Source organism: Patagioenas fasciata, chromosome 18 (genome assembly GCF_037038585.1).
Source record: "Patagioenas fasciata isolate bPatFas1 chromosome 18, bPatFas1.hap1, whole genome shotgun sequence".
In the NCBI taxonomy this organism is placed as follows: Eukaryota; Metazoa; Chordata; class Aves; order Columbiformes; family Columbidae; genus Patagioenas; species Patagioenas fasciata.
This window is the reverse complement of record NC_092537.1, coordinates 834478-858204: the sequence shown is the minus strand read 5'-3', so window position 1 is coordinate 858204 and position 23727 is coordinate 834478. Positions and strand designations below refer to the sequence as shown.

Here is a 23727-nt window from a genome sequence, read left to right as displayed (position 1 = left end):
CCCCAGCCCTTGCCCTGGCTGGGATTTCCATGCCCCTCCATAGCTCTCCTTCACCCAGGTTAGAGTTAAAGCAAGAAACTGGACAACAGCCACAAGTAACAAAAAAAAAAAAAAAATCTATCATTTCATGCAAATTTAATAAGTGTATTTCATACCGGATCCTGAATTATGTAAACTGTACATCACTCAACCTACAGTTCTGCCTTGGGCTACACAGCCCGGTTCTCAAAGGCACGTATGAGGAATGGAACGGATACCGTCTGGGGAGGGCAAAGGCAAAGGCAAGGTCCATTCCGGGCAGGGGAGAGGGGAGGAAGAAAACGCCTGGGACCTTCCAGGAACGACACCAGCAACCCCAGCGCAGCTCAGCTCCAGCTCCTCAGCTCCTCGCGCTCTGTACTGCACTGGGACCGTGCCACACGGGGTAGCTGTGGCTTTTCAGCACTGCACCCAGCAGCGGGGCAGCGTGTGCCACTGCCAGCACTGCACCCAGCAGCGGGGCAGCGTGTGCCACTGCCAGCACTGCACCCAGCAGCGGGGCAGCGTGTGCCACTGCCAGCACTGCACCCAGCAGCGGGGCAGTGTGTGCCACTGCCAGCACTGCACCCAGCAGCGGGGCAGCGTGTGCCACTGCCAGCACTGCACCCAGCAGCGGGGCAGCGTGTGCCACTGCCAGCACTGCACCCAGCAGCGGGGCAGCGTGTGCCACTGCCAGCACTGCACCCAGCAGCGGGGCAGCGTGTGCCACTGCCAGCACTGCACCCAGCAGCGGGGCAGCGTGTGCTGCCACCAGAGCCCTGTGGGGCTCTTCCCCCCCACATAGGTCAGGCTTTGGCTTTTCCCCCACACATAGGCCAGGCTTTACAGGTCCTGTGCTGGAACTCTCACTACCTTTCCCTCCTTTCATTCTCAGCTGCTTAACCAGCCCCTTTTATCCCTGTCACTGAGCCTGCTTTCCAGATTACCCTCAGCTTTAACCCCTTGCATGCCCACTGAAGGGCCATGCCCACGGTCCTCGGTAACCTCGGAGAAGAGCTGTCTGCTTTTTTCTTTCACCTTTTCACCTGCACCTACATCATCTGTGCCCCGAACTGCAGGAACTCTTACTTGTTCAGAAAGCTCCTTCCAAAGACAGACAGAGCCTACAGCTTTGTCATCCCTGCCCTCTCCCCAGTACAATTTTCATTTGAGAATTGCAATGAAATGACTGGATATTGTTTAACTGCAGTATCGTGCAGATGAAAGAGCGGCTGAGGTGGTTGTTACTCCCGCAGCACACAAATTTATGTAGCTACACAACAATAAAGCAAAGTCTTAAATTTAATCTGAACAAATACTCCGAGCAATGGCAAGCTGATAAATTATTTAGAAAGGGGCTCAATAAGAGCTGGAAGGAAATATGCATCAGCTGTGCAGCCCGGGAGCTGCCAAAACAGAGAATTCCTATGCTTCCCGCTTTCAAGGCTTTTGCACCTGAACGGGCAGGTGTTGGACTGAGGTCCTGCAGGTCCCAGCAGCCGAGGACCGCACTGGAGCCGGCGTCACGGGGCTTTTCCCAGCGGCTCCCACTGCCGGGATCCAGCTCCGAGCCCCCAGCACCGCCGGTGCATCCTCAGCACGCCGCGGCCCTACGGCCCCAATATCGGCTGTTTCAGGACATTCTAATGATTTGGTCTCTTTTTCAAACTGCCTCGTTTTTGCCAAACCGTCCCCCATCAATTCTTCAACTATTCCAAAACGCTGAGAAACAGACAAAACTCGATGTATTAGTATTTATATGAAAGGGCTGGGAAATTCAATAATGTTCCTATTGTTTTATTGCAGATGGCACATCAACTTCTCTTTATTACTGCAGAAAACTCAAGAGCCCTGTGGAGTGCAATAAAACAGGACGTGCTCAGCTTCGCAATGTTTCCAAGGGCCGGGATTTGCCGGGAGGAACGCGGCACCTCGCAGCAAACAGCCGAGCGGTAACGGCCGCGACCGCTGCTCCCTGCGGCCCGCGCCCCGTGCTTACACACACCTGCTGCTAGAGACGGGCTAAAGGGTCCTTTCCACCCCTGCACCGCGAGCTTCTATTCTCCTGTTTGATTTCAGACACTATTTGAATCTTCTGCCAAATTCCTGGGCTGCTAGAGAGAGATTAAAAAAACTGCCAACGTACCAAGAAGAAAAATGCAAAAGTAAATTCTCTTATCTTCAATGTATACTATATATACATTTCAAGAGAAGTCCTTCCTATATAAATATACTTACAAAACACTTCAGAAAAAAGCATACCCACAGATTTACTACTGTAAACTTCTCACCACTAAATCCAGGAAGTTTCCTTCAGGTAACACATTCAGCTTTTACTGAACAATAACCTGAATTCTAGTCAGTCAACCCTGAATAAAGGGGCAGGGAAGCACCAAGCAAAGGCAAGAGGTAAAGCACAAGCTGGATTTACATTCAGATTCCTCTGGAGATGAAGTTATTTCCACCCAGCCTGAGTCAGACAGAGGAGGGACTGAGCACACACAAACCCCTTCACCAGCCTTCAACCCCCCCCCCCACCAGCCCTTCTGGGGAACAACACTCTCAGCAGTGTCGGCAAAATTAAACTCCGGATTTCCCACTGCAGAGATCACCGCCCAGCCCGCGGTCCCGTGCACGAGGGAGCGGAGCTGCGGGAGGACACGGAGCGGAGGACAGAACCCTGGCTCCCAGGACACCCAGAGACCCCAACAAACCATCAGCAGCGGCAATCTACCTTTATTGGTTTATAACCAATAAAGAAACAAGGAAACTAATGTAACCCACCGCAGCTTAAATAGGACTGGTTAAAAATGCCTAAGGGCGCTGCTAACACAAAAACCTTCTCAACCTGTCACCCTATGCAGAGGACAGGAAAACACCCGTAACTTCCCATTATAGACCATACTCTCAAGCTATATAGCAACAGACATCACAGAGACACCTGGTAAGTTTAGACTTTAAATAAGATAGAGAGCAATGTCAGAAATAGGACATATAGCCCTGGTGCTGACAAAAATGCACATCGGTATTATTATTACTGAAGACAATCTAAAAGGAAGAGACAGCATCTCCTTAAAAAAATGAAGACAGGTTAGTACGCACACCACATCAAAAAGAAAAGAATATAAAGCAAATCTCTGGGTAGATTCATTGAGGGAAGTTACCATTTCTGTCTGGGTTACACACTACATGCCTATAATGATAAATTTATGATTTAGCAGTCAATAGTCCCGGTGCTTTGAAGAGGAGCGTTTTGACCCAAGCTGCTCGAGCACACAGATAAGGACACGGACGCACTGGGAACATCTCCAGCGGAGCGGGTTCTACAGTCCGGTCTCTGCATCGGTCTGAAAACACCGCAGACTCCAAACTCCACTGCTTAGGTCTTTCTGTAGTTTCTTTCCTGAGACACACGGAACTATGGACATTGAAATTCGCAAAACACTTCCAGTGTGAATGAGATGATACAAACCAGGAAACACATGGTAACTTGGGTGTTTGTTTATCTTGGGCTTTGTCACCACTGCCCAAAACATGTCATTTCAAAACACATACACACACTACACTTCAGCCAGAATGGCAGCTACCAAAGCTCTGAAATGATGTTTTACAACAAAACCAAAAGCCTTCCTCAGCTACTAACCGTACAACACACCTTTGTTCCAAAGGATAAACCAGCACTGGTGAGCGCCGGAACACGCGGCTGGAACCAGCTCAGCCCAACCACATTGGTACAACAGAAGAAACCATAAACTCAGCGTGAAGAGCTTCAGAACATCTCAAAAATACAGTAATGTCAGAGGAATGTAAATTAAAAAGTAAAGAATCCCAGTAGGACTTATGCCTTGAAGCAACCGGCCGAGCCCACAGCGCACGCTGCCCAAGGGGACACCGGCTGGGACACCGCCCAGTCTGACCAGTGCAGGGGCTGGATGCGCTGGTGCAGGGAGGGAGCGAGCACGGCCGCAGCCACAGCACGTGCAGGGGTCACAGCACGTGCAGGGGTCACAGCACGTGCAGGGGTCACAGCACGTGCAGGGGCTGGAGCGGCCACGGGGGACGCAACACCTACCCGCGGCTGCCAGTTCTCGTACTGCTTCTGCAGGTTGGCACCGATGGTCTCCAGAGCTTTCTGAGGGCCCATGGACAGCGGATCTAGGAAACACAACACAGATGAAGAGTCTGGACCACAACAGAACAATGTGCATTTCAGCCTCGAGCTCCCCCACGTCCCGTACCTGTGAAATCCAGACGAACAAGCTGAGAGACCCAGCTCTGCCCCATGGCAGGACCACAGCTCCGTCCCACAGCTCTGCCCCACAGCAGCACCCACACCTCTGTCCCACAGCTCTGCCCCATGGCAGGACCCACAGCTCTGCCCTATGGCAGGACCCACAGCTCTCTCCCACAGCTCTGCCCCATGGCAGGACCCACAGCTCTGTCCCACAGCTCTGCCCCATGGCAGGACTCACAGCTCTGCCCCATGGCACAACCCACAGCAGGATCCACAGCTCTGTCCCACGGCTCTGCCCCATGGCAGGACCCACAGCAGGACCCACAGCTCTGCCCCACGGCAGGACCCACAGCAGGACCCACAGCTGTGCCCCACGGCAGGACCCACAGCTCTGCCGGGGAAAGCACCCAAAGGCCCCAGATGTGCCTCTGCAGAGCCTGCTGGCACCAGAGATCCTTTACTGGGGGTTTAGTGCGGGTTCCTTCCACGCATTCCATTTCAAATTCACAAACATCACATTCTTCACGGAACTTCCTTGGCTGCAATAGCCCCAAATTACACCCAAATTCTTCCTTCAGGTAGAAATTAAAATACCATAAAGACTGTCAAATTGGGAAGATTCATCTCACTAGGGTAATAAATAAGATTTTGTTTTTAAAGACAGGAGAGGCATAACATTTGTTTCTTTTAATATTGAAAAAAGGTTTCTATAGTAAATAATGCAAATTTAAATGAGTTAAATATTTGATGATAAACATTTTCCTTTATGAATTCAAAATCCTGCTTCATTTGCTTCCAACGCTTACTGCTGCAGAGCCCATGCACCATTTGTAATTGTTAAGAAGTTAATTTTATCACCAGATAATTACCACCATCCATACAAACCAATACACACTGCCTCCCAACACCTTCTGCTGCTCAATACGCCATTGCTACTGCTCAAATTAAAACGTGGACACAAAAAAATAGCATAAACACACCAGATGTTGGTTTTGAGTCCTTCAAAAGGACCAAACTGAACTTCAGAGAGAGGAATTAAAAACACTTCCCGTGCACTTTGCCGCAGGACCCCCCCGACCTGCTCCTGAGACTGCTGGGGGGAAGAACTGGAAACAGGGGGTACTTTTGCAATTACCTTTTACAGAAATTCCACATTGGCTAGAAAGGGAAACGAGTACTTGTGTGTATATACGCACTAAAAATTTAATTAAAAAACTGCATTCGGAATTCTCTTTGTTGATGATAATCACTAATAACTTTATTTTAATGACTCTGCAGTGCTCCTCATTCTCTTTGCTCTCCACTCGTGTAGCCATGAGAAATGAGAGCTGTTCTCTCCACTGAACACATGGATTCGTTAGCGCTTGCTCATGGCTTTTTAACTGCTTTAAAGTCATCAGCACTTTTACATTAAAAAATGCGATGCTATGATTCACAAAGCAGGTGAGGTAAGGATAGAAATGAGCCATTCTGAAGGTTTTCAGATAAACCCAGTGTGCGATGATTCACCTGCCTCTGCAGCCCCGCTGTAGGATCACGGTGCTCTGCACGGCACCTGCTGAACACTGAACATTTTCAATTTCTAGATAAAACCCAAATCTCTCTTAGAAAACCTTCTTACACAAGGAATTGCCTTCTAACATTTCTTCAGATTTGTCTCATCTTGATAATCAGACTTGATCTCCAAAACCAAGGGAACTTCTAATTCCTTAACAAAAAACTAGGCGTTCAGGCCAACCCTGCATCGAAGCAGCGAGTTCACGTGCTGGAATTATTTCCATGACTTCCTTGGGCACAACTCCAGCTCTTCTGAACTGGTGATCCCAACCAGAACAGCCCCAGAGCTGTGAAGTCCATGCACTTTCCAGACGTCCTTCTCCACGGCACGTTAAACCTCTGCAGATCACAGCACGCTAACGACGTTACTCCTCGGAGATTTCCTTAGATATTTATAAACCTACAGCAATTAAAAGCAAGCTCCAGAGCTGATTAACGGCTTGTTTTTCTGCATGTCACCTCATTTCAGAAGAAAGCAGGGCCCGAGCTGCGGCAGCAGTCACTGCGGGACGCTGCGGGAGCTCACACGCCAGGGAGATCGACACCCACCTCCTCTGGCTCGCCTGCTTCAACCCAGGAACACGCAGCCTGGAGCCGACTCAACAACAGAGCGGCTGAGCGCCAGCCCAGGCAGGTCAGCACTCACCGATCCAGCACTCCAGCCGGGCACAGGGAGTTGTCTTCACCACATCAGGAGGGTCCACACCGACATTGAGGCACAAAACTAAGGCGACGCTCACAGTCTTCATCTGCAAAGAGGGACAAGAAGATGCCGACTTAGTGCGGAAACAACAGCAATTCTCGCTCGTGCTGGAATTTTAGCACTACTATAACTTTTGAAGCATTTCAAAGCAGCTTTGCTACCTGCTCTTTAACAGGGACTATTTTCAGCAGGGCATGACTGATGACATTTTTGTCTCTTCTTTTATTTTAAATAGAACAGTCCTCAGACTTTACGGTACTATTTTTATTATTATTTCCAGAGCCCATTCTTCTTTCCTAGGGCATGAAAATGGATATCACTGGGCTTCTGCTACTCAAATCGGTCACTGTCAAACTGAAATACATTATTAAAACACAAGAATATGCTATTCAGGGTCCCTGATCAATATTAGAATATAGTCTGTCCTCTCTAATATTGAAACTAAAAGCATTGCAAGGAAGAAATACCCAAGTGACCAACCCAAGCACAACAAAATGTTGAGTCCATTTGTTCCCTTTGCATGTCAGTTATCTTGGCCGTTCTTATTCAGGACAAACACTAGGCCAGATTTCCAGACTGAGAAATTCTCGTACCCGTCTCTCCTGGGATTCTTCATTGGCCAGCAAGTTCAGTTCTGCCCGCTTGTTCAGTAAATGCCTTCCCTTCCTAAGACCTTTTTTTGGACATTTTTCTCCATAGACACGTACAGAGATTTAGTACAAGCCTCTCAGCCAAAGGCCCTACCAGCCTGGAGTCCCACAGACACCTCCAACCCGGCCAGGGTTTGGAGCCATTCCACTGAACACATCGCACAGTTCCCCAAACCCCGAGCAGTAACAGCAGCATTCAGCACCAGGAAACATCGTTCCCCTTTGGAGTTTCAGTTGCAGATCATTCTGCAACACCCAGAAAACCAGGTTTTCTCTTCCCCAAGCCTCGTGGGAGGTTCACACATCACCCCAGCCCCTCACACGGGCACCTCCCAGCAAGGCAGCCCTGGGCTGACGGGAGGAGGTGGGAATAAACCCCAGCTCCCCGGGACCTCCCATCTCAGGCTCCCAGCCGAGAGGTGACAAGCGGCGATGCGGCCGGGAGCTCCAGCAGCACGGGTGTCGTTCCCACAACGCGCATGCTGAGAACGCCAGTTTGCAAATCCGCTGCCGAAAACATCGAACAGGCAGACAAACCCCGACCTTCCTGATCCACTGCATCGCACAGCTGCACACAAACCAGGAGAGGTTTCTGCAGGGAGCGCCTCAGGACACATCACACACGTACACGACTCGTCTGTACCAGCGACCAGGAACGCAGGCCCTGCTGCACACGTGGGGTCTGATGTGCTGCCCTTTGAGCCATCACTTCCACCACCAAGCTCGAGTTTGGTACCGTTCTGCACTCACCCTGCACCACACTGAGTGGGATGGATGAGAATCAAGTGCTGCTCTGCTTTTTAACCTATCTATCTTTACTTTAGTGGGTCAAATAGCTGAAGAAGAGCGATGTGCCAGTCCTCTCCAGGAACATCTGCAAGCTAAAACATCTCAAAACGAAGAGCTTTCAGTTCCAAGGAAGCTTTTTTATGGGAAGTTTAAGACAAATAAATTGTTATGAAAAGAATAATCTCAGCGTGCTTCTCCACAGCGATAAAAATAGTAGAATGCAAAGAAATGCTTCAAGTTCCCATGAATAATTCAAGGTCTCTGCAGGCAGCTTGAGCCATCTGTAGCCCCACAGGTCGGGTGCTGCTGGGCCGCTGTGACAGCACACACGCTGTGACAGCACACACGCTGTGACAGCACACACGCTGTGACAGCACACACTCCCCTCCTCATCCCCTCCTCCTCAGTGCCTGTTTGCTTTTTCTAACCCGTGTATTCCCCACTAATACTATGGATTTTCTTCAGAGGTTTCTGATGTCCAACACGTTCGTTTAGATGGCAAATGCAGGTCCTACACAAAGCCCAAGAGCAGCCAGTAACACGAGCACAGCTCCTGTAGCACAGGCTTTACCTGTCGGCTCCAGAATGCCCTGTCTCAGCCCTGCTTGTGCTCATGGAGCCATCGCTGCTGTCACTCGGTATCCAACATACACAGACACGTTTCTGTGCACGTGTCCTCGGGCTGAGCGACACCAGGACTGACGGGAACCACCGGGAGTGCTCAGAGACCCTCAGACACAAACCACTCAGCCCAGGAGGCCGATTCACTATCACAGCAAAGCATCAAAACCTTGCTTTTAAACCAGCGCTTCGATGCATACAACCAAAATGGTCTTTTCTTGTCCCTGCCAATCATTTCCTAAAAATAATGAAAAACAATAGAAAGCAAATATTTTACTTGTATGGTCTTTGCTTGCTTTATACAACAGGCAAAAGGAATCAACGAGACATTTTGTAGCTGTCACTCCTCGCCTGCTCCGCCACGGCCGCTTTCCTCCCCTCCGCACGGCTCTGCAGCTGCTTCGCATTCCGTGCAGGCTCCCCTCCCTCGCTCCAGCACGTTCCGCTCCTGTCTGGCGCCGTCTTTAACAAGGTGCTCATCTTCGCACGCACTGACTTACTGCATCTTCAGATCTCCCTCACAAACTATTATTTCAAATCACTCCTAGACGACACTTTTAGATCTTTAACGAGTCAATGATATACGCTACACGACGTATATTTGATCAGGAATCACACTGTCCCATTTAAGTGGAATCCCTGAGCCACAGCCAACTGCAGTAAATTAAAATAACTTCTTAAAATAGGAAGTTTCCTGAGCTTACAGGAACAAGTAGGAGGTAACGATAAGGACAAGATCCAGTCTACAATCTCAGCTGAAGTACCAGGAACTCAAAGATGAAGATGTTTGGCTGTGTTTGAGAGCTGTAAGGTACAGAACACCGTCCCCTGCGCACATCACCCCGTCACAACACAGCAAGAAAACAAATCAATAGAAACACAGAAGTAAGGCTCCTGCTCCGCTGGACACGGCCGGGTGGATCGAGAACAGTCACCGCTGGGCGGGCAGGCGGGTAATTAGCTACCACAACATATATGTTGATTTTAAGTAGCAACAGTTGCCTGACTCCTCTCCAAATTCATACGCTGGGTAGTGCAGCAACACCAGCCTCCAAGACACAAAACTGAAGCATGTTACATATAAACAATATTCTCTCATTGCATTTTTCTGAATGGAGAAGTCTCTTCTGTCATTCCAACTGCTAATGGTGAAGTCTCTCCCCATTCTAAAATTATCTTTGCACGTGATAAAGTTGTCAGCTCCTTTCCCACACATTACACTGCATTTCTTATCACTCATATTGCAAATGTAATTACAATGAAGCACTCTCAGGAAGTTATTTAAAGGAATTAGACTCCCGGACATTTCTCGATATTAAGCTATTAAAATTTTAGATTTACAAAACCAATTTGCTTTCCCACCTAACTGGCAGAAGTAGAAATTCACAAATCCACAAACATACAGTTGTGCATTTACTCCTTACGTTTTCTTTGAAAATCCGTGACCAGCTGTACTGTTCGGAGCTGTCGGAGTCTCCTCTGCTTAGACCCACAACCTGTGTCAACAGCGGTGGATACAGCACAAGTTCCCAACTCTACACAGTCAACACACAAACACCGTATCCAAAGGGACCTTTGTTCTGGGTACGAGCAGATCCAGATCTCTGCCATGGATGAGAGTGCTCATCACTCCCAGCAGGGTTCGGGGCGGGAGAAGCTGGGTCTGGGTTTGTTCTGGTGCTCGTGAAGCAGCAGGCAGCCCATGGCAGACCTGCCTGGGCAGGCACCGCCATTTCAGCCACCCTGGAGCTCACCTGGATTTCAGGGAGACATTGACATCACTACCAGTTCTCGGGGCACAGCATCACAGCAAAGAGCTGCTCTTCCCACAAGTGCATCCCCACAGCAGGGGAAGAACACAAACCAGCTGAGAGCCCAGACTGCTCGCTGGTTTGTGAGGGTCCCAAGACAAGCAGAGCTGACAGTCCAGGATCAAACAGACACCAACCATTTAAGATGGAGCAGAAACCCTCCTTGTGCTGACACAGCCAGTGCCAAGGGCACGATGCGCACGCACGGGCACCGCTGCCCCGCGCTCGGCGCTGTGCCACACCAAACTCCGCCTGAACGACGCGCATCTGCGTGCGGCCCTGCTTTAATCTGCATTTCCATAGAAACCTAATCGTGTATTCCTCGTCTCATAAAAACAGGATTTAATTCTCACTCAGCAAGTTAGGAGGCAGCAGTAAAAAATGCTAAGCCATTACAACCAGCTTTGTTGCTCTCTGCTTATTTTAGAAATCAATATAAGTACAGTACATCTTAATTTAAATATTCTGAATTTAGTAGCAACTTGTCAGTAAAACCTGGTGTATTTGAAATCATTTTATTTAAATCAAGTTTCATGATTTGATTGCTACTAAGGCTGTGAGATTTAATTCAATACAAAAAGCATAATTCCAGCCCTCCTGTGTTAAAAATATTCTTTAAATAAATAATAGATCAAAGCAGTGTCACTTTGATGGCATCTGCAGTCCACAGCAGCGGGAGAAGGTGGATTAAATGTTTTCAGAGCAGCCCTTCTGGATGAAAGGGGGGCGGGGGCAAGGGAACGCTCAGTTATTTTCTCTAGATTTACCACTCATTACTTTTCTTATTTGATTCTTCCCTTTTATTAGAGTTCTGCCTTCTAAAGAACCTTCAAGTTCATATAAACTCTGGGCTTTTTAAAGCAAGGAAACAAGATGGAAAAAGGAGTCAGTCCATTCCCAAGCCTTAGTGAATCATTTCCCACAGCCACAGTAAAGCTCGGATCACTCCCTGGGACTGCTCAAGATGATGAACAATGGCAAAATCTGCCACTGCCTTTGCCTTTTCATGATTCACGGGGGAAAAGTGTCACAGGAGCAAACAGAAAATGTGAGATTTGCTCTTATTTTCTCTGTGTACAAAAACAAGACTCGCTACGCTGGAGAAGGGTTCAGGGCCCGGTTTCGCTGAGCTCATGCACCCGTCCCACCCTGTTCCCCCGCAGCACAGGGGACGCTGAGGAGCAGGAACTGCAGCTCCACAGGGGTGAGGTTGGTCAGGACCCCATCACCACTGCTCTCTTCTTCACCAAAATCACGCTCTTTGGCTGTAACACATGTGTGAAACATTTCACACCAAATACAACGACAGCGCTCACTGCCACTTCACTCGTGCTTATGCTGCACAACCTATTGATTATCTTGATCAACTCAATGTCATACCCAATTTAGAAAAAGCCAACTTTGCAGATCAGGAACTAAGGGAACAGGAAGGCAGCGGGATCACTAAAATAGACAAGCAAGCTCATCACACCTCCACAGTCTACCAGAGAAACAACTGTTCTTTGCCAAAACCCTTTAAAGACGACGTGACACACCACAAAACTTTGTGTTCTGGGGCTCATATAAATTACGTCAAAAAAGCTCAATTCAATCCATTAACGATCTGCTGAGGCTAATTCTCAGTACATGATTCTCCTCAGTCACGTGATTGGGGGACTGGACTAGATGATTTTTTGAGGTCCCTTCCATTGCCTAACACTCTGTGATTGCAGCCTTCCCCAGAACTTCTGAGAACCAGAATCACTTAGGTGCACACCCCCTCGGAACATTCAGCCACAGGTACAGCATCCTCCTGCCTGCTCATAACGCCTCTGGAAAGAAATTACACGATGGAGCTTCAGCAACAGTTCCCAGCTTATTCTATAGCATTGCAAGAGGGACCGTAAATGTAACAGAAATTTGGTCCCAAAATCACCCTCAGACATATTCATAAACACAAAGCTACAGGCAAAACAACTTGGAGACGTAAGGACTCCCTGGAACCCGAAGCAGACATCATGAACAGAACAAGCGGAGCAGGCGATCCGTGGCACTTCTTAGGTGATTTGTTTGTGTGCTTATAAATATTTAAGTTGGGACATAGACACAACACAGGATTCAGGATCCTCTAGCAGAGATCTTCCTTTGACACATTGGCTTTGTTTAACACACAACATATATTCAAACACAAGAGAAGTGCCTTGCTTTAATACAATAAGTACTTTATCTACTATTTTCTGCCTCCAAAAAAATCACATAATCTCAGTTTTCCCACACTCAAAGAAAGCCTTAATTTTATACACCACATAACAGGCTGGTGGCAAGCTTCAAAACCACAAAGCTTCCGTGCCGCTCCGCCACCAGATAACTGTAATGACTACAGGCACTGTCCTTTGTGCTTGCATCACTAACCTGTGATCCAGAGAGCTCTTGAACACTTCATTATTCGTACTGTCTTTCCTGAAAGGCACCAAGCACTCAAATTTCACTTAAAGGTCCCAAATTAGGGAGTTACTCATGAGTTTGGAATTAGTACTTTTGACCCATTTGCATGTTTTCTTCCCCTAGTACCATAAGACAGAGAAACTAAAGGCAAGTTAGACCATCGGATCAAATACCCAGCGCTTCATCTGCGCCTGCCTGAAGTGCAGCAGCCCCCGGGCACTTCTGCCTGTTCACCACCTGTGCCCCCACTCCTCCAAAGCCCATCCTGCTTACCCGGTCCTTCATCCTCCAGCTCTGAGCCAAAGACTTGGAGCCCTCGATCTTCTCGCAGTGCCTCTTCTTCATGAAGGCCAGAGGCAGATTCCAGTCCGTCAGGTCAGACTCATCCTCCTCCCCAAGCCCCAGAAGAGGCGACTGCAGCATCTCAGACTCCATCGGAGAGGCAGTGCGAGGCAACAAGTGAGCAGTGATCTCCAGCCCCGCAGGCAGCGGGGGCCGAGGGTCCCTCCGGGCGGCGGCCGCGGGCTGGGGGAGGACGGGGCAAGGGCAGCGGCGGCTCCGCTCCCAGGGGCGCGGGTCAAGACGAGCCCGGGGCGAGCAGCCCCTTCCAGCTGGCGCCTCTCCTCCTCCGCCGCCGCCCGCAGGCAGCAGCCCCGGCCGGGCTGCGAGGAAGGCGGCGCCTCCCGGCCCCGCCGCTGGCCGAGCTGCCGCCGGGCCCGGGCCCCGGGCCTCACTCGCGCCTCAGCCCCGCGGGCCCTGCGCTCGCTGCGGCGGGCGCCGCGCCCGGCCCATGGCGGCTCCCAGCTCCCTCGCACACGGGCGGGCCGAGAGCGGCTCGGCGAGCTGCGGAGCGGGCGGCAGGCGGGAGGAGAACGGGAGACTCGTCCCGCAGCGCCGGAGAGCCCGAGTCCCCTCACCGCCACAGCACGGAGGCGGCCATCTTCCCCGGCCCACAATGCACCGCGCTACGGGCCGCAGCGTGGGACAAGCCGGGCCGCGCGGGCCAGCCGCGGTTGCCATGGTTACCGCGCGGCCTGTGCCGGGCCTGGACCCCGGGAGCCTCCCCGGAGCGCCCCGGGAGCCGCGGGTTTAAAACGCGGGCAGCACCGGGGCGAAGGTTCCCCGCTAGCCTGGCCCTTCCCCTACCATGTGCAGCCCAAGATGTCGGCAGTGGCAGCCCGGCCAGCGTGTCCCCCATGGGCTGCTCCACCGGGGCCTCGTTTCCTCCAGGAATTTTCCCTCCTGCAGCGGTGAAGGGAGGAGTTCATTGATCATCTTCAGGGTGTGGAAAAATGAATACCCAAACAAAATCACCGTGACTTTGGTTTCCATCACACAGAGCAGCACAAGGCTGGCAGCACATCCCGCGCCTTCCAGCCCTACAGTCAGCTCTGGTGCTCTCCATCGGACACACAAACACAGACCCGCTGTGTCCGGCTGCCGCTCCGAGCGCCGCGCTGGCGCGTCCTGGCTCCCCGGCCACGGCACGGACACGGGGACAGAGCCACCACGCCAGCCCCGCCACCCCCCTCAGCGGTGTGACCATTTGTACCGGGGGGAAAGCGCAGGGAAGGGGTGAAACCGGACAACAGACACCAGCAAAATTACGTCTGATTCACGTTCACTCCGTGTATAAGGAAGTGCAGATGTAGTATTTCAAGAATATATCTTCTTTGCTATGAAATAAACTGAAGGTTAATTAATACCAAATATTGCTCCTAATGAAGTTCCTCAGAGTGTTTGCTCTTAGCAGTAATGAAGTCCAACCGCATTCGTGTTTGTATTTCAGAGCAGAAATCAAAGAATACAAGTATAATTTGCTTTATAGAACCATATTCATTTTCATTAATATCTTCAGTGTGTTTGCATTTGTGGAATATTTTAAATGCAAAGACCTTTCTCTACAATAAATTGGAAAATAATGTTTCTTGGAGGCTCTGGGGTGGCCAACGTTTGCTTTTGCTGCTTTGATTTACTGGCTGCGCTGATCCATTGCTTTCCGGGTGCTTTATGCTGATGGCTGATCATAACTACATGATTGTTATTGAAATGAATTGCCGCGGCACGGAGAGCACTTACGGCTGCGTTTCTGCTAACCTTTAATGAATTCCCCGCGCCAACGGCAGCTCCGCAAAACGGGAGCAGCGATCCCGACGCACCTGGAGGAATCACACGGGAGCACCTGGGGCGGCTGCTCCAGCGCGGCGGCCGCACAGATGGGCCCGGCTCTGGGCAGCGCTGGGCGCTAATCCCGGCTCCCCACGGCTTTAGGGCGCGTGTGCCGGCACCGGCGTCCGCCCCGCCAGAACGTGCTGCGAAAATACCTCTGAAGGACACAGCTGGCGGAGGGCACGGCCGCTCAGCTCTATCTGCTAAATACATGTTATATTTTAATGCTTGGTGAAAAGGGCGTAGCATTTAGTTTTAGCAGATCCGTGACTGGGAGTTTGTGAACTGAGCAGAGCCAGTAAATACCAAATGAAAAAAAAATTATCTGCATTATATCAGGTCTGTGAATAAGGCTCGCAAACAGCCTTTTCTAAAGGACACGCGCTGCAGGTCAGCAGGGATCAGTCTCCGTTTGAATTCCTAACATTGCAGGTTTTGATGGAAAGCAAAATGAATTGATTTGTTCAAAAATAGCATTGCCAAGCACTTGGCCCTGATGGCATCTGCTGTCTGACAACGGACACCTTCAGGCTGGTGGCCATGGGCTCTCTGATCATCTGCAGCTGTATGGTTTAACCACAACAACTCGCCTTATTTCCGTCTCCATAGGGCAAGAACCAAAGGAAACATAAATAATGTTCCATTTCTATCTCCATAAAAATGAGTTGATAGAAGCGATGCCATTACCTGAACCTCTTTCATTTCTCTCCATAGTCCTGTGTCAGGTCCTGGTGTCTCTCATGGCAGAGGAAATATCCTGCGGCTTTTACTCCGTGTGTCTCTCCATGTCCCTAGGCCAGGACGAGCCAACGCCGCTGGAGCACAGAACGTGGGCTGCGCATGTGCTGCTCCTGCCGGGCTTGTGGGGGCTTTCATATTGTTCTCATTGATTGATTTATTATGTTTAGTTCGTATTTCTGCAGGCTTTTGAGACCTCCAGTGATGGAGACTACGTAAGTTGAGCCCAGTTTGTCAAGCGTATTCTTGATTAAAGCGGCATTGGAAACCCCTTGTTCCTAGGGACTCCGGGCAGTGGATACACCAGGTCACGTAAGGCACATTAAATGATGTCCTGAAAACCCAAATCACAGCATCCCAGGCTGGTTGGGGTTTAGGGACCCCTGTAGATCCCCAGCCCCACCTGCTCACGCCGGGTCACGGAGCAGATCACACAGCTCGGTCCAGGGGGTTTGAATGTCTCAGAGGAGACTCCACAGGCGCTCTGGGCAGCCTGGGCCAGGCTCTGGCACCTCCCTGCAAAGGTAAATCCTCCAATACAGAGGATTATCTTCCAGAAACACACTTGGACACATTTTTCCACCTGTCACTCTGTTTAATGAAAAATTCTCCTATCTCATTCTCTCTCAGCGCCCTTTGTTTTGCCTTATTCAGCCAGCTAATTCTAATTCCACTCTTGGGCAGGAAGAAAGGAAGGTAGGGAAGAGGTACGTTATTCATAAATATCAAGAGAGATTTTATCTTTAATTTTCATTGGTGAAATTCGCAGGTCACCAAGCGGGTCGCGGTCGGATGCCGAGGTCGGTGCCCTTCCCAGGCTCTGAGCAGGCGCCTGTCTCTGCGCTCACACGTGGAACACGGACCTCCCCGTGCGCAGCCTCTCTGCCGAGCGCTATTGTCCGGCCATGGCCAGATTCTTAAGCATTTAGGGGCAAACAACAAGGTTTGTTTTAACACTTCACTCACAGGAGCTTTATCTCCTAAAGACAGTAGGTAAAATATTTATTAGGAAGAATATCTATTTTTAACTAAGTATGATTTCAGTTCTATTATTTATGCATGTGCAGCACATAGGCTTTCGCGCTTGCGTCCTACAATAAATGTGAATTGAAGACTTGAGGCTGGAAACGGTAACTGGAGTTTGGGAAGGCACCGGGAGGCAGGTGAGAAGGGGGTGCTGGGTGTTATGTGCCAAATCCCATATACATCAAAAAATGGTTCACAAAACTGACTCTCCATCTTGTAAGATAATCTCAGTGACCTCCCTCTGTGAGCAAGGGAAGGCTGGGTCTGTTCCCAGCGCTGCCACACTCCGCCGAACGCGCTGCCTTCAGACACACACAGGTCCCCACCTCGGAAGCACCGAGGAGCTGCGGCTGGAGCGCCGAGCCTGCCAGATTGGGTCTAACAGGGCGTCAAAGGGGCTCGAGTACAGAATACAACCTCGTGAGGAGCTGCTGCTGCTGCTCCTGCTTTCCCAGCAGTTTACACACAGCACAGGGGCTGAGGCAGCAGCCAGGAGGGACAGAAGAGCTGAGGCTTTCCCCGGCCCGCACCAGAACGAGCTTGAGAAGACTGAGAGAACATGGATCAAACCTGAAGCAGAGGAAAGAACCACAGGGCTGCTGAGGCTTACTCCAACTCATTTTGCTTCCAGGGAGGGGAACGCACATCCACAGGGATGCAGCCCCACATCCGTAGGGATGCAGCCCCACATCCGTAGGGATGCAGCCCCACATCCCTGCCCAACACGGGCTGAGTCAGGAGTGCTGCGCTAGGAATATGACAGGGATTGTTCTGCTCTTCTCGTGTTGAAAAGGCCAGACCAAATACTAGGTCAAAAATCTCTCCTTGCCCTTTTAGTAGCAGAAATGCTTTGCCACCAGAGGAATTTTTTGTGAGCAATGAAAACGAGAGAGAAAGAAGAGGTGATGCAGCCGTTTGGACCAGAAAATGTGGGAGTTCTGTCTTTTCTCTTTGCTACCGCTGAGCTATAAAAGCGTTTCTTGACAAATCAGTAGCTGTAGAGCTTAGTTAATGGGTGTATTAGACATTCTTGGATACAAGGCAGTAAAGAAGTTAGAAGTAATTTAGACTGTGAAGCAACAGCTGCATTTCACCCCAAAGGTGGCCTTAGTTCACTGACAAATGTAAAGATTTCTGTGCTCCTACTTGCACCGGGGAGAATTAAATGACCACGCTGAAGCCTGACGAAAATTGGTTGCTTAATGGAAATGTTTTTCTCACAAAGCCCGAGCGAAGCTGCACTCAGTGCGTTTGGGGATACGACAGATTAGATAGTTTGTAGAACCCGTTAATAGAGTTCTCAAAGCACTGCGCTATCCATCTCAGTGAAGGGCGTTACATAAATGTAAGCTCATTTGTTATCGTTATCTCCCTTTGTCTCTTCGCAATCAGGATAATTTGCTAGGTTATCAGGCTACGTGTGTTTAAAAACACGATAGATGTCGCCTCAGCAGATATTCACTGCTTTCCTCATTCTGAAGAGCAGAAATGTTTCCTGAAACGCTCTGTAGCTGTTACGGACCAGTATCAGCTCTGACTCAGCGGCAAAACCACCGCGATACACTGGAAATAGAAGCCAGTGAACTCCGCTGGCTCCTTCCGAGCCTGTCAGAACCATTCAGACGAAACGTCCGGTTTTCTGGCGCATCTTTTGGCAATTGCCTTGCCAAGTCACCTTCCCCCGGAGGGCAGGCAGGACTCGGCGTCCCCTTTAACCACAGCTGCACTGGCTAAGGAGAAGAAATCCAGCATTTGACTGGAACGTCTCATACTGCCTTCTTTTGGGGCTTGGGAATGTGAAAGCTATTTCACGGAGCTGCCTTTGGCAATGCTGGCGCGGCGATGCAGAGGTTGCTGCCCAACCAGAACCGCTACGGTTCGGTGTTGTGATGGGCGATAAAATGCAACAATCAGAGACCTGGATCCAGCCAAAGTAAAGATCCTAAATGGAAGAGTACAAAAAGTCTCTTCCTAACCTAGGAAACGCAATCACCTGCGGAACCAGCGCTCCTCTGGTTGTGCGCTGACGGTTCCCATGAAACACGTCAGCCGAAATCTTTGCCCCATGCCTGGGATGTCTCAAACTCAAATTCCCAATAGAAAGTGACACAGTGGTCAAGATCTGTTTTCCAGGTCTTGGTGGGATTCATGGCTGATAAAAAGCTGCCGAAATTCTCGCAGGTTTCTGAGAATTGTGCAACCAGTCTGATTCTAATGAATGGAAGCGAGATGAACACGCACACAAACTTCTCTTTCTGTCACTTGCACTGGGGAGCATCCATACAGCTGGAACGTAAAGCCTTTTCTACATGGTCAAATAAGCACTACATAAATATAAAGTGTGAATTTATAGCACACTAATGACTGCCCATTAAAGTGCTGATGGAACAGTGGGGATGTGGCAAGGCTGGGCAGCTTGCTGCACTCCCAGAGCCATGCCAAGAGCTCTGTCCTTGGCAGCGCTGCAGCATTTTCTGATGCACAGCTTCATTTATTTTGCATTTGCCATGCAGAAAAAGCCCGAAGAAGCACCAGCATAAGGCAATGAGCCCCACGGACCACATGCTGACAACACGGTTATTATGCACCAGCAAAGCGGGGCAGCGCTGCTGCTCTCCAGTGCGGATGGCATTGCAGCCCTAGCAGTGCAAGGTGCTGTAACAAAGAACAGATGTGCACCGCTCCGCTGCTGGGGAACGCAGAGGTTTGCAGGTCCGGGTCTCACCTCGCAGAGAGACGGCGTTTTAGGGCTCCCCTGCGCCCCGTGCTGGGCAGAAGGGTCCGGGAGCCGCGGGGGCCCTGCTGCCCCTCACGTCTGCAGCTCCAGCCAAGAGGCTCCAGCTGCACCTACTGCCTGGAAGCAGCTTCTCCGGCATTCCAGCTACATTTACTGTCTGCAGCTTCTTAAGTCTCAAATCTAGCAATGGAATCAATAACGTGCCCAGCCCTAACAGCACCCTTGCCAGCAAAGGATCTCCAGTGCCATAAGAGCCCCTTTTCCCTAAGGAAAACTACATTGTCCTGCCGTCCATCCATCCCCCTTCACACCCATCCTGCTGTCCATCCATCCATCCCCCTGCACACCTGTCCTGCTGTCCATCCATCCCCCTGCACACCTGTCCTGCCGTCCATCTATCCCCCTGCACACCCATCCTGCTGTCCATCCATCCCCCTGCACACCTGTCCTGCTGTCCATCCATCCATCCATCCATCCATCCATCCATCCATCCCTCCATCCCCCTTCAGCTCCATCCCCGAGGTGCACAGAGGCATCCCCAGCCTCCCAGACATCAACATCACAGAGCACAGAGCGTGGGAGAGAGGGAGCAAGAGACTGTGCAAAATAATAAATAATCATGGCAGAAACTAGGGCGCCAGCAGTGCCGCTGGTTTTGATGTTTCCCTCTCCTCCTGCCCTGCCTTTTCCCGCATGGAAAGGGAGCGCTGCAAGGTGGGAAGAAGCCCCAGAGCAGCAGGGACACAGGGCTGTCTCTAGTCAGAAGCGCCAGCAGGATTACAGATAAATATTGAAGCTATCAAAGCAGCTTAAGGGATTTAGGAACCCACTCCCCATTATTATCCTCTCCGGGGGGAGGGGAAGCAATCTTTTGCAAAGAGCTGCAGCAAACACCAGCACGGCGCTGACTGCTGAAACCCCCGCTGCGGGCTGCACGTTTCCCTTCCTTTGTTGGAGGGGGCAAGAAAACACAAGTGTGGGGTTTATAAGAGCGAGCGTCCCGTTTGCCGGCTGCGGTGCTCAGGAGGGCAGCGCTGCGCTCCCGCGGCTCCCGGAGCAGGTGCAGCCCCAGGAAGCTGCAAAGTGACTTGAGGGATGGTCTGGAAGGAAAAGCTGTTGGTTCTGATGTGCGTGTGCACAGAAAGGGGTGGAAATCACTGTACAAATCAATTCGGAAACTGAGAGGCGGATGTGGGATGTTTTCGACCTGCCTCCATTCAGTTCTGCTGCTGAAGCGTCACAACAGGACTTCATTAACAAAACATGATACCGGGCCCTATTCCCCCTCGCGTTTCCCAGGACAACTTCTCTGCCGGGAAGGAGGTTTTTAATTGCACCAGCACCAGACACTGCTGAAGGATGTCTGAGAGCTCTGCAGAAGCGTGAGCATCCTCTCCCCAGGGACGCGCTGCCTCCCCAGGCGCCCGCACACGGTGCAGAGCGGATCCGGTCCTGTCTCGAATCTCACGTTTTCGAGGTGCAGAAGTTCCCTCCTTCCTGCGGAAACCGGATCGGTGCCGCGGCTGGAGCGGGGCGCACGGAGAGCGGGGTCCGGCCTCCACCGCGCTGGCGTGCGGCGGCTCACCAGACACAGCTCAACGCTCGGTTCTGCACCCAAGGAACGGCACCTCGCAGCTGGCAGGGGCCCCGCGGGACGCCCTGGAGCCAGATCCGGCCCGAGCCCCTGTCCCCTCTGGCGGGGGGGCACCACCACCGAGCCCTCCCGCAGCGCTCCTGCCATTTCGGGTAATGCAACATCGGTCCTCAAGCAGCCAAAACGCTTTCTCTGCTACACTTTGAAGGGGATGCTGCAGTTTTACACCACAAATTGAATTTTTAATGAAACTTCATAACTGTTGTACCCAAATGTAATGTAATATTGATAGGAACTGTGCATTCAGCTAGCATGAGATTGCCCTAGAAAGCTTTTTAGGATGTTATGCAATATATAGCTAAATTAATTATTTGTAATGAAAGGATGTGTGTCCCTATAGCATCACAGACCTACTAGTACAAAGAACACACTCCTCGTTCTCACTGGAGGTGAATGTCAGGCAATTTAGAAGGAAAGCGACTTTTGAGATGGGAACAATGAAAGAAAGGGAAGGAAAGAAGGGAGACACTGAATGTGTATGAGAGAGAGAGGGAGAGGAAGAGAGGGAGAGATCTGCAAAGGAAGACTGCAGCAAAATGCAGCAAATGTCTGAACTCCGGTCCAGAGTGTTTGTCTGTTACAGAAGGGAATGCTCCACCTTACACACTGTTCGTACCAGCTACCACCATGCTCAAGCTGTTCTAATGACAGCTGTAGGTTTTAAAAGGTGTAAAAAAAATACAAGATTTAGCATATGCACTGTTCTGCAAACCCAACCACGGAGCAGCTCAGAGGGGCTGCTGGGTTCGTACGTCTTGTCTGGCTGCACAAGGCAAAGGGTTTGCAGAGGGTCCTGCTCTGGACACGGGCTCTGGACATGGGCTCTGCACAGGCAGCGCTGCCCCGTGGGACCAGGGACCCGTCCCTGCTCTGGTCCCCCGAGAACAAGCCCTCATATTAAAAATAAAATAGAATAAACCATGAAAAGAGCCTCATTGCACCGCCACGTGCGGCTCTGAGCACGCTGGGGAAGGGGCCGTGCAGGCAGGGGCTGGAGCGGCCGAGCCCTGCGAGGCGCTGCGGGCACAGCCACCAGCTCAGCCGCACGCCACATAGACGCACAAACAAAAGGAGCTGGGTTTCTTGCTCGCTGAAGTCTACCCATCACTATTTCCCATTGCAAAGCTGTCTCCATCCCATAATGGATCATATTGTTCCCATTCCGCAGAGGAGACTTAACTGCGGAATCAGCATTACCCCACAGGAGATGTTTTATGTACAGCAGGCTGCACAAACGGGAGAGAAAGCTTCCACTCCCTGCTCCCCAGGGCTCCAGCTCCTGGGATTAAAGAGATTTGTCCACTTTAAAAAATGTCCTTTATGTGTTTGCAACTCTGCTGTTCTCGCACTGAGGTCGGCTTTGCACAGACGGGACATTTCCACACCGCTCTGGCCGGGACCCCGGGAGCCGGGCTGCTGGCTCCGGGGAGCACCGGGACTGTCCGAATGCGGCTCGTCCATCACCGACACAAATGTGCCTGCTGGCTCCTAAATCATCTCCAAGGGTCCTTGATAGCTGTGCTCAGCTCTTTTCAACTACAGAGCCATAAATCACCGCCAGCTCTCTGATTTACAGAGGGCGCTTTGGAAGAGGCAAGAGAAGAGTTAAAAATAATCGGGACTCCATTATTCCATTATACCCAAACAGCTCCTAAATCTGCAAGAGCAATAACGGATCCTACTGCATGATTCGGTGATTCTGGGAAAGATGAAATCTTGATCACATTTTCCAGTTCTTTCTTTGCATTAGGAGACACGGGGGTTATTGTGCTTATCTGTTGTAGTGCAGCTTTGTTGTTTTTTCCCATCTAGGTATTTATACGGTCTCCATCACCATAGTATCGGAGTGTTTATTTTATTGAACCTGTCACTTTGGTCTCATCTCAACATAATGTTCTGTGGGTGACAAAAGATTCCTGGTTAAATTGGTTCAGTGACATGAACAGCTTTGTCAACACCATGCAGATGTTAACAGAAGTGGGGACTGATCCAGCTGCCTCTCAGACCAGTTTCACTCTGGTGTAATTGTCTTGCCTGCAGTAACATTATTTTTGGTTTGCGTCCCTGCCCGTGGCAGAGGAATCAGACCTGCAGTCTTTTCAGCCTTTCCCATAGCAATCCTTTTTCTCAAAAGATACAAACCCAAACAAAACCAACACCAAAAGCAAACGAGCGCAGCAGGGAGCCGGGTCTGCCCAGTGGAACACATCCAGCCTGCCCGCTCTTCAACTCCTCTCTGCTCCGTTCCTGCTGCACTGAAATGCTGCACAGCACGGGGAACAAACAGGAAGAGAAGCAGCAAGGGTGATAAAGCCAGAGGTGAAGAACCTTGTGGAAATGCCGATCTTTCCCCAGAGTCTCCTGCAGCAGAGCACCCGATGGCAGAGCCGAGCTCCTCACGGGCCCGGGGCTTCCGAGCTGCTGTGCAGGGACAGCAAAACAACGAGTCTGTGCAGTCCCCACGAGCACCGGGACAGGTGTGATGGAAAACAGCAACAGAAGCACTGCAGGGTCCCAGGGAAGGCGCTACAGAAGCACTGGCACAGCTCCATGCTTCTGGCCGTGCTCATCCCAGCACTGCCCCGGCTCCCCTGAG

The 23727-nt window shown here is 50.7% G+C and overlaps 1 protein-coding gene across 6 annotated transcripts in view; it reads right to left on the bottom strand.

Annotated features, from left to right (window-relative positions):
- Nucleotides 1–13755, bottom strand: part of RPTOR (regulatory associated protein of MTOR complex 1) — a 92760-nt gene extending 79005 nt beyond the window's left edge. For all 6 annotated transcript variants that reach the window (XR_011741837.1, XM_065852099.2, XM_065852100.2 and 3 more), the window contains exons 1-3: nucleotides 13081–13755; nucleotides 6456–6558; nucleotides 4091–4173 (exon numbers count right to left, since the gene is read on the bottom strand). Coding sequence is in view for 5 of the 6 variants with exons in the window: in XM_065852099.2 (XP_065708171.1) it covers nucleotides 4091–4173; nucleotides 6456–6558; nucleotides 13081–13242 (348 nt within the window). In the remaining variant the exon portion in view is untranslated. The remainder of the gene's footprint in view (nucleotides 1–4090; nucleotides 4174–6455; nucleotides 6559–13080) is intronic.
- Nucleotides 13756–23727: the final 9972 nt, after the last annotated feature.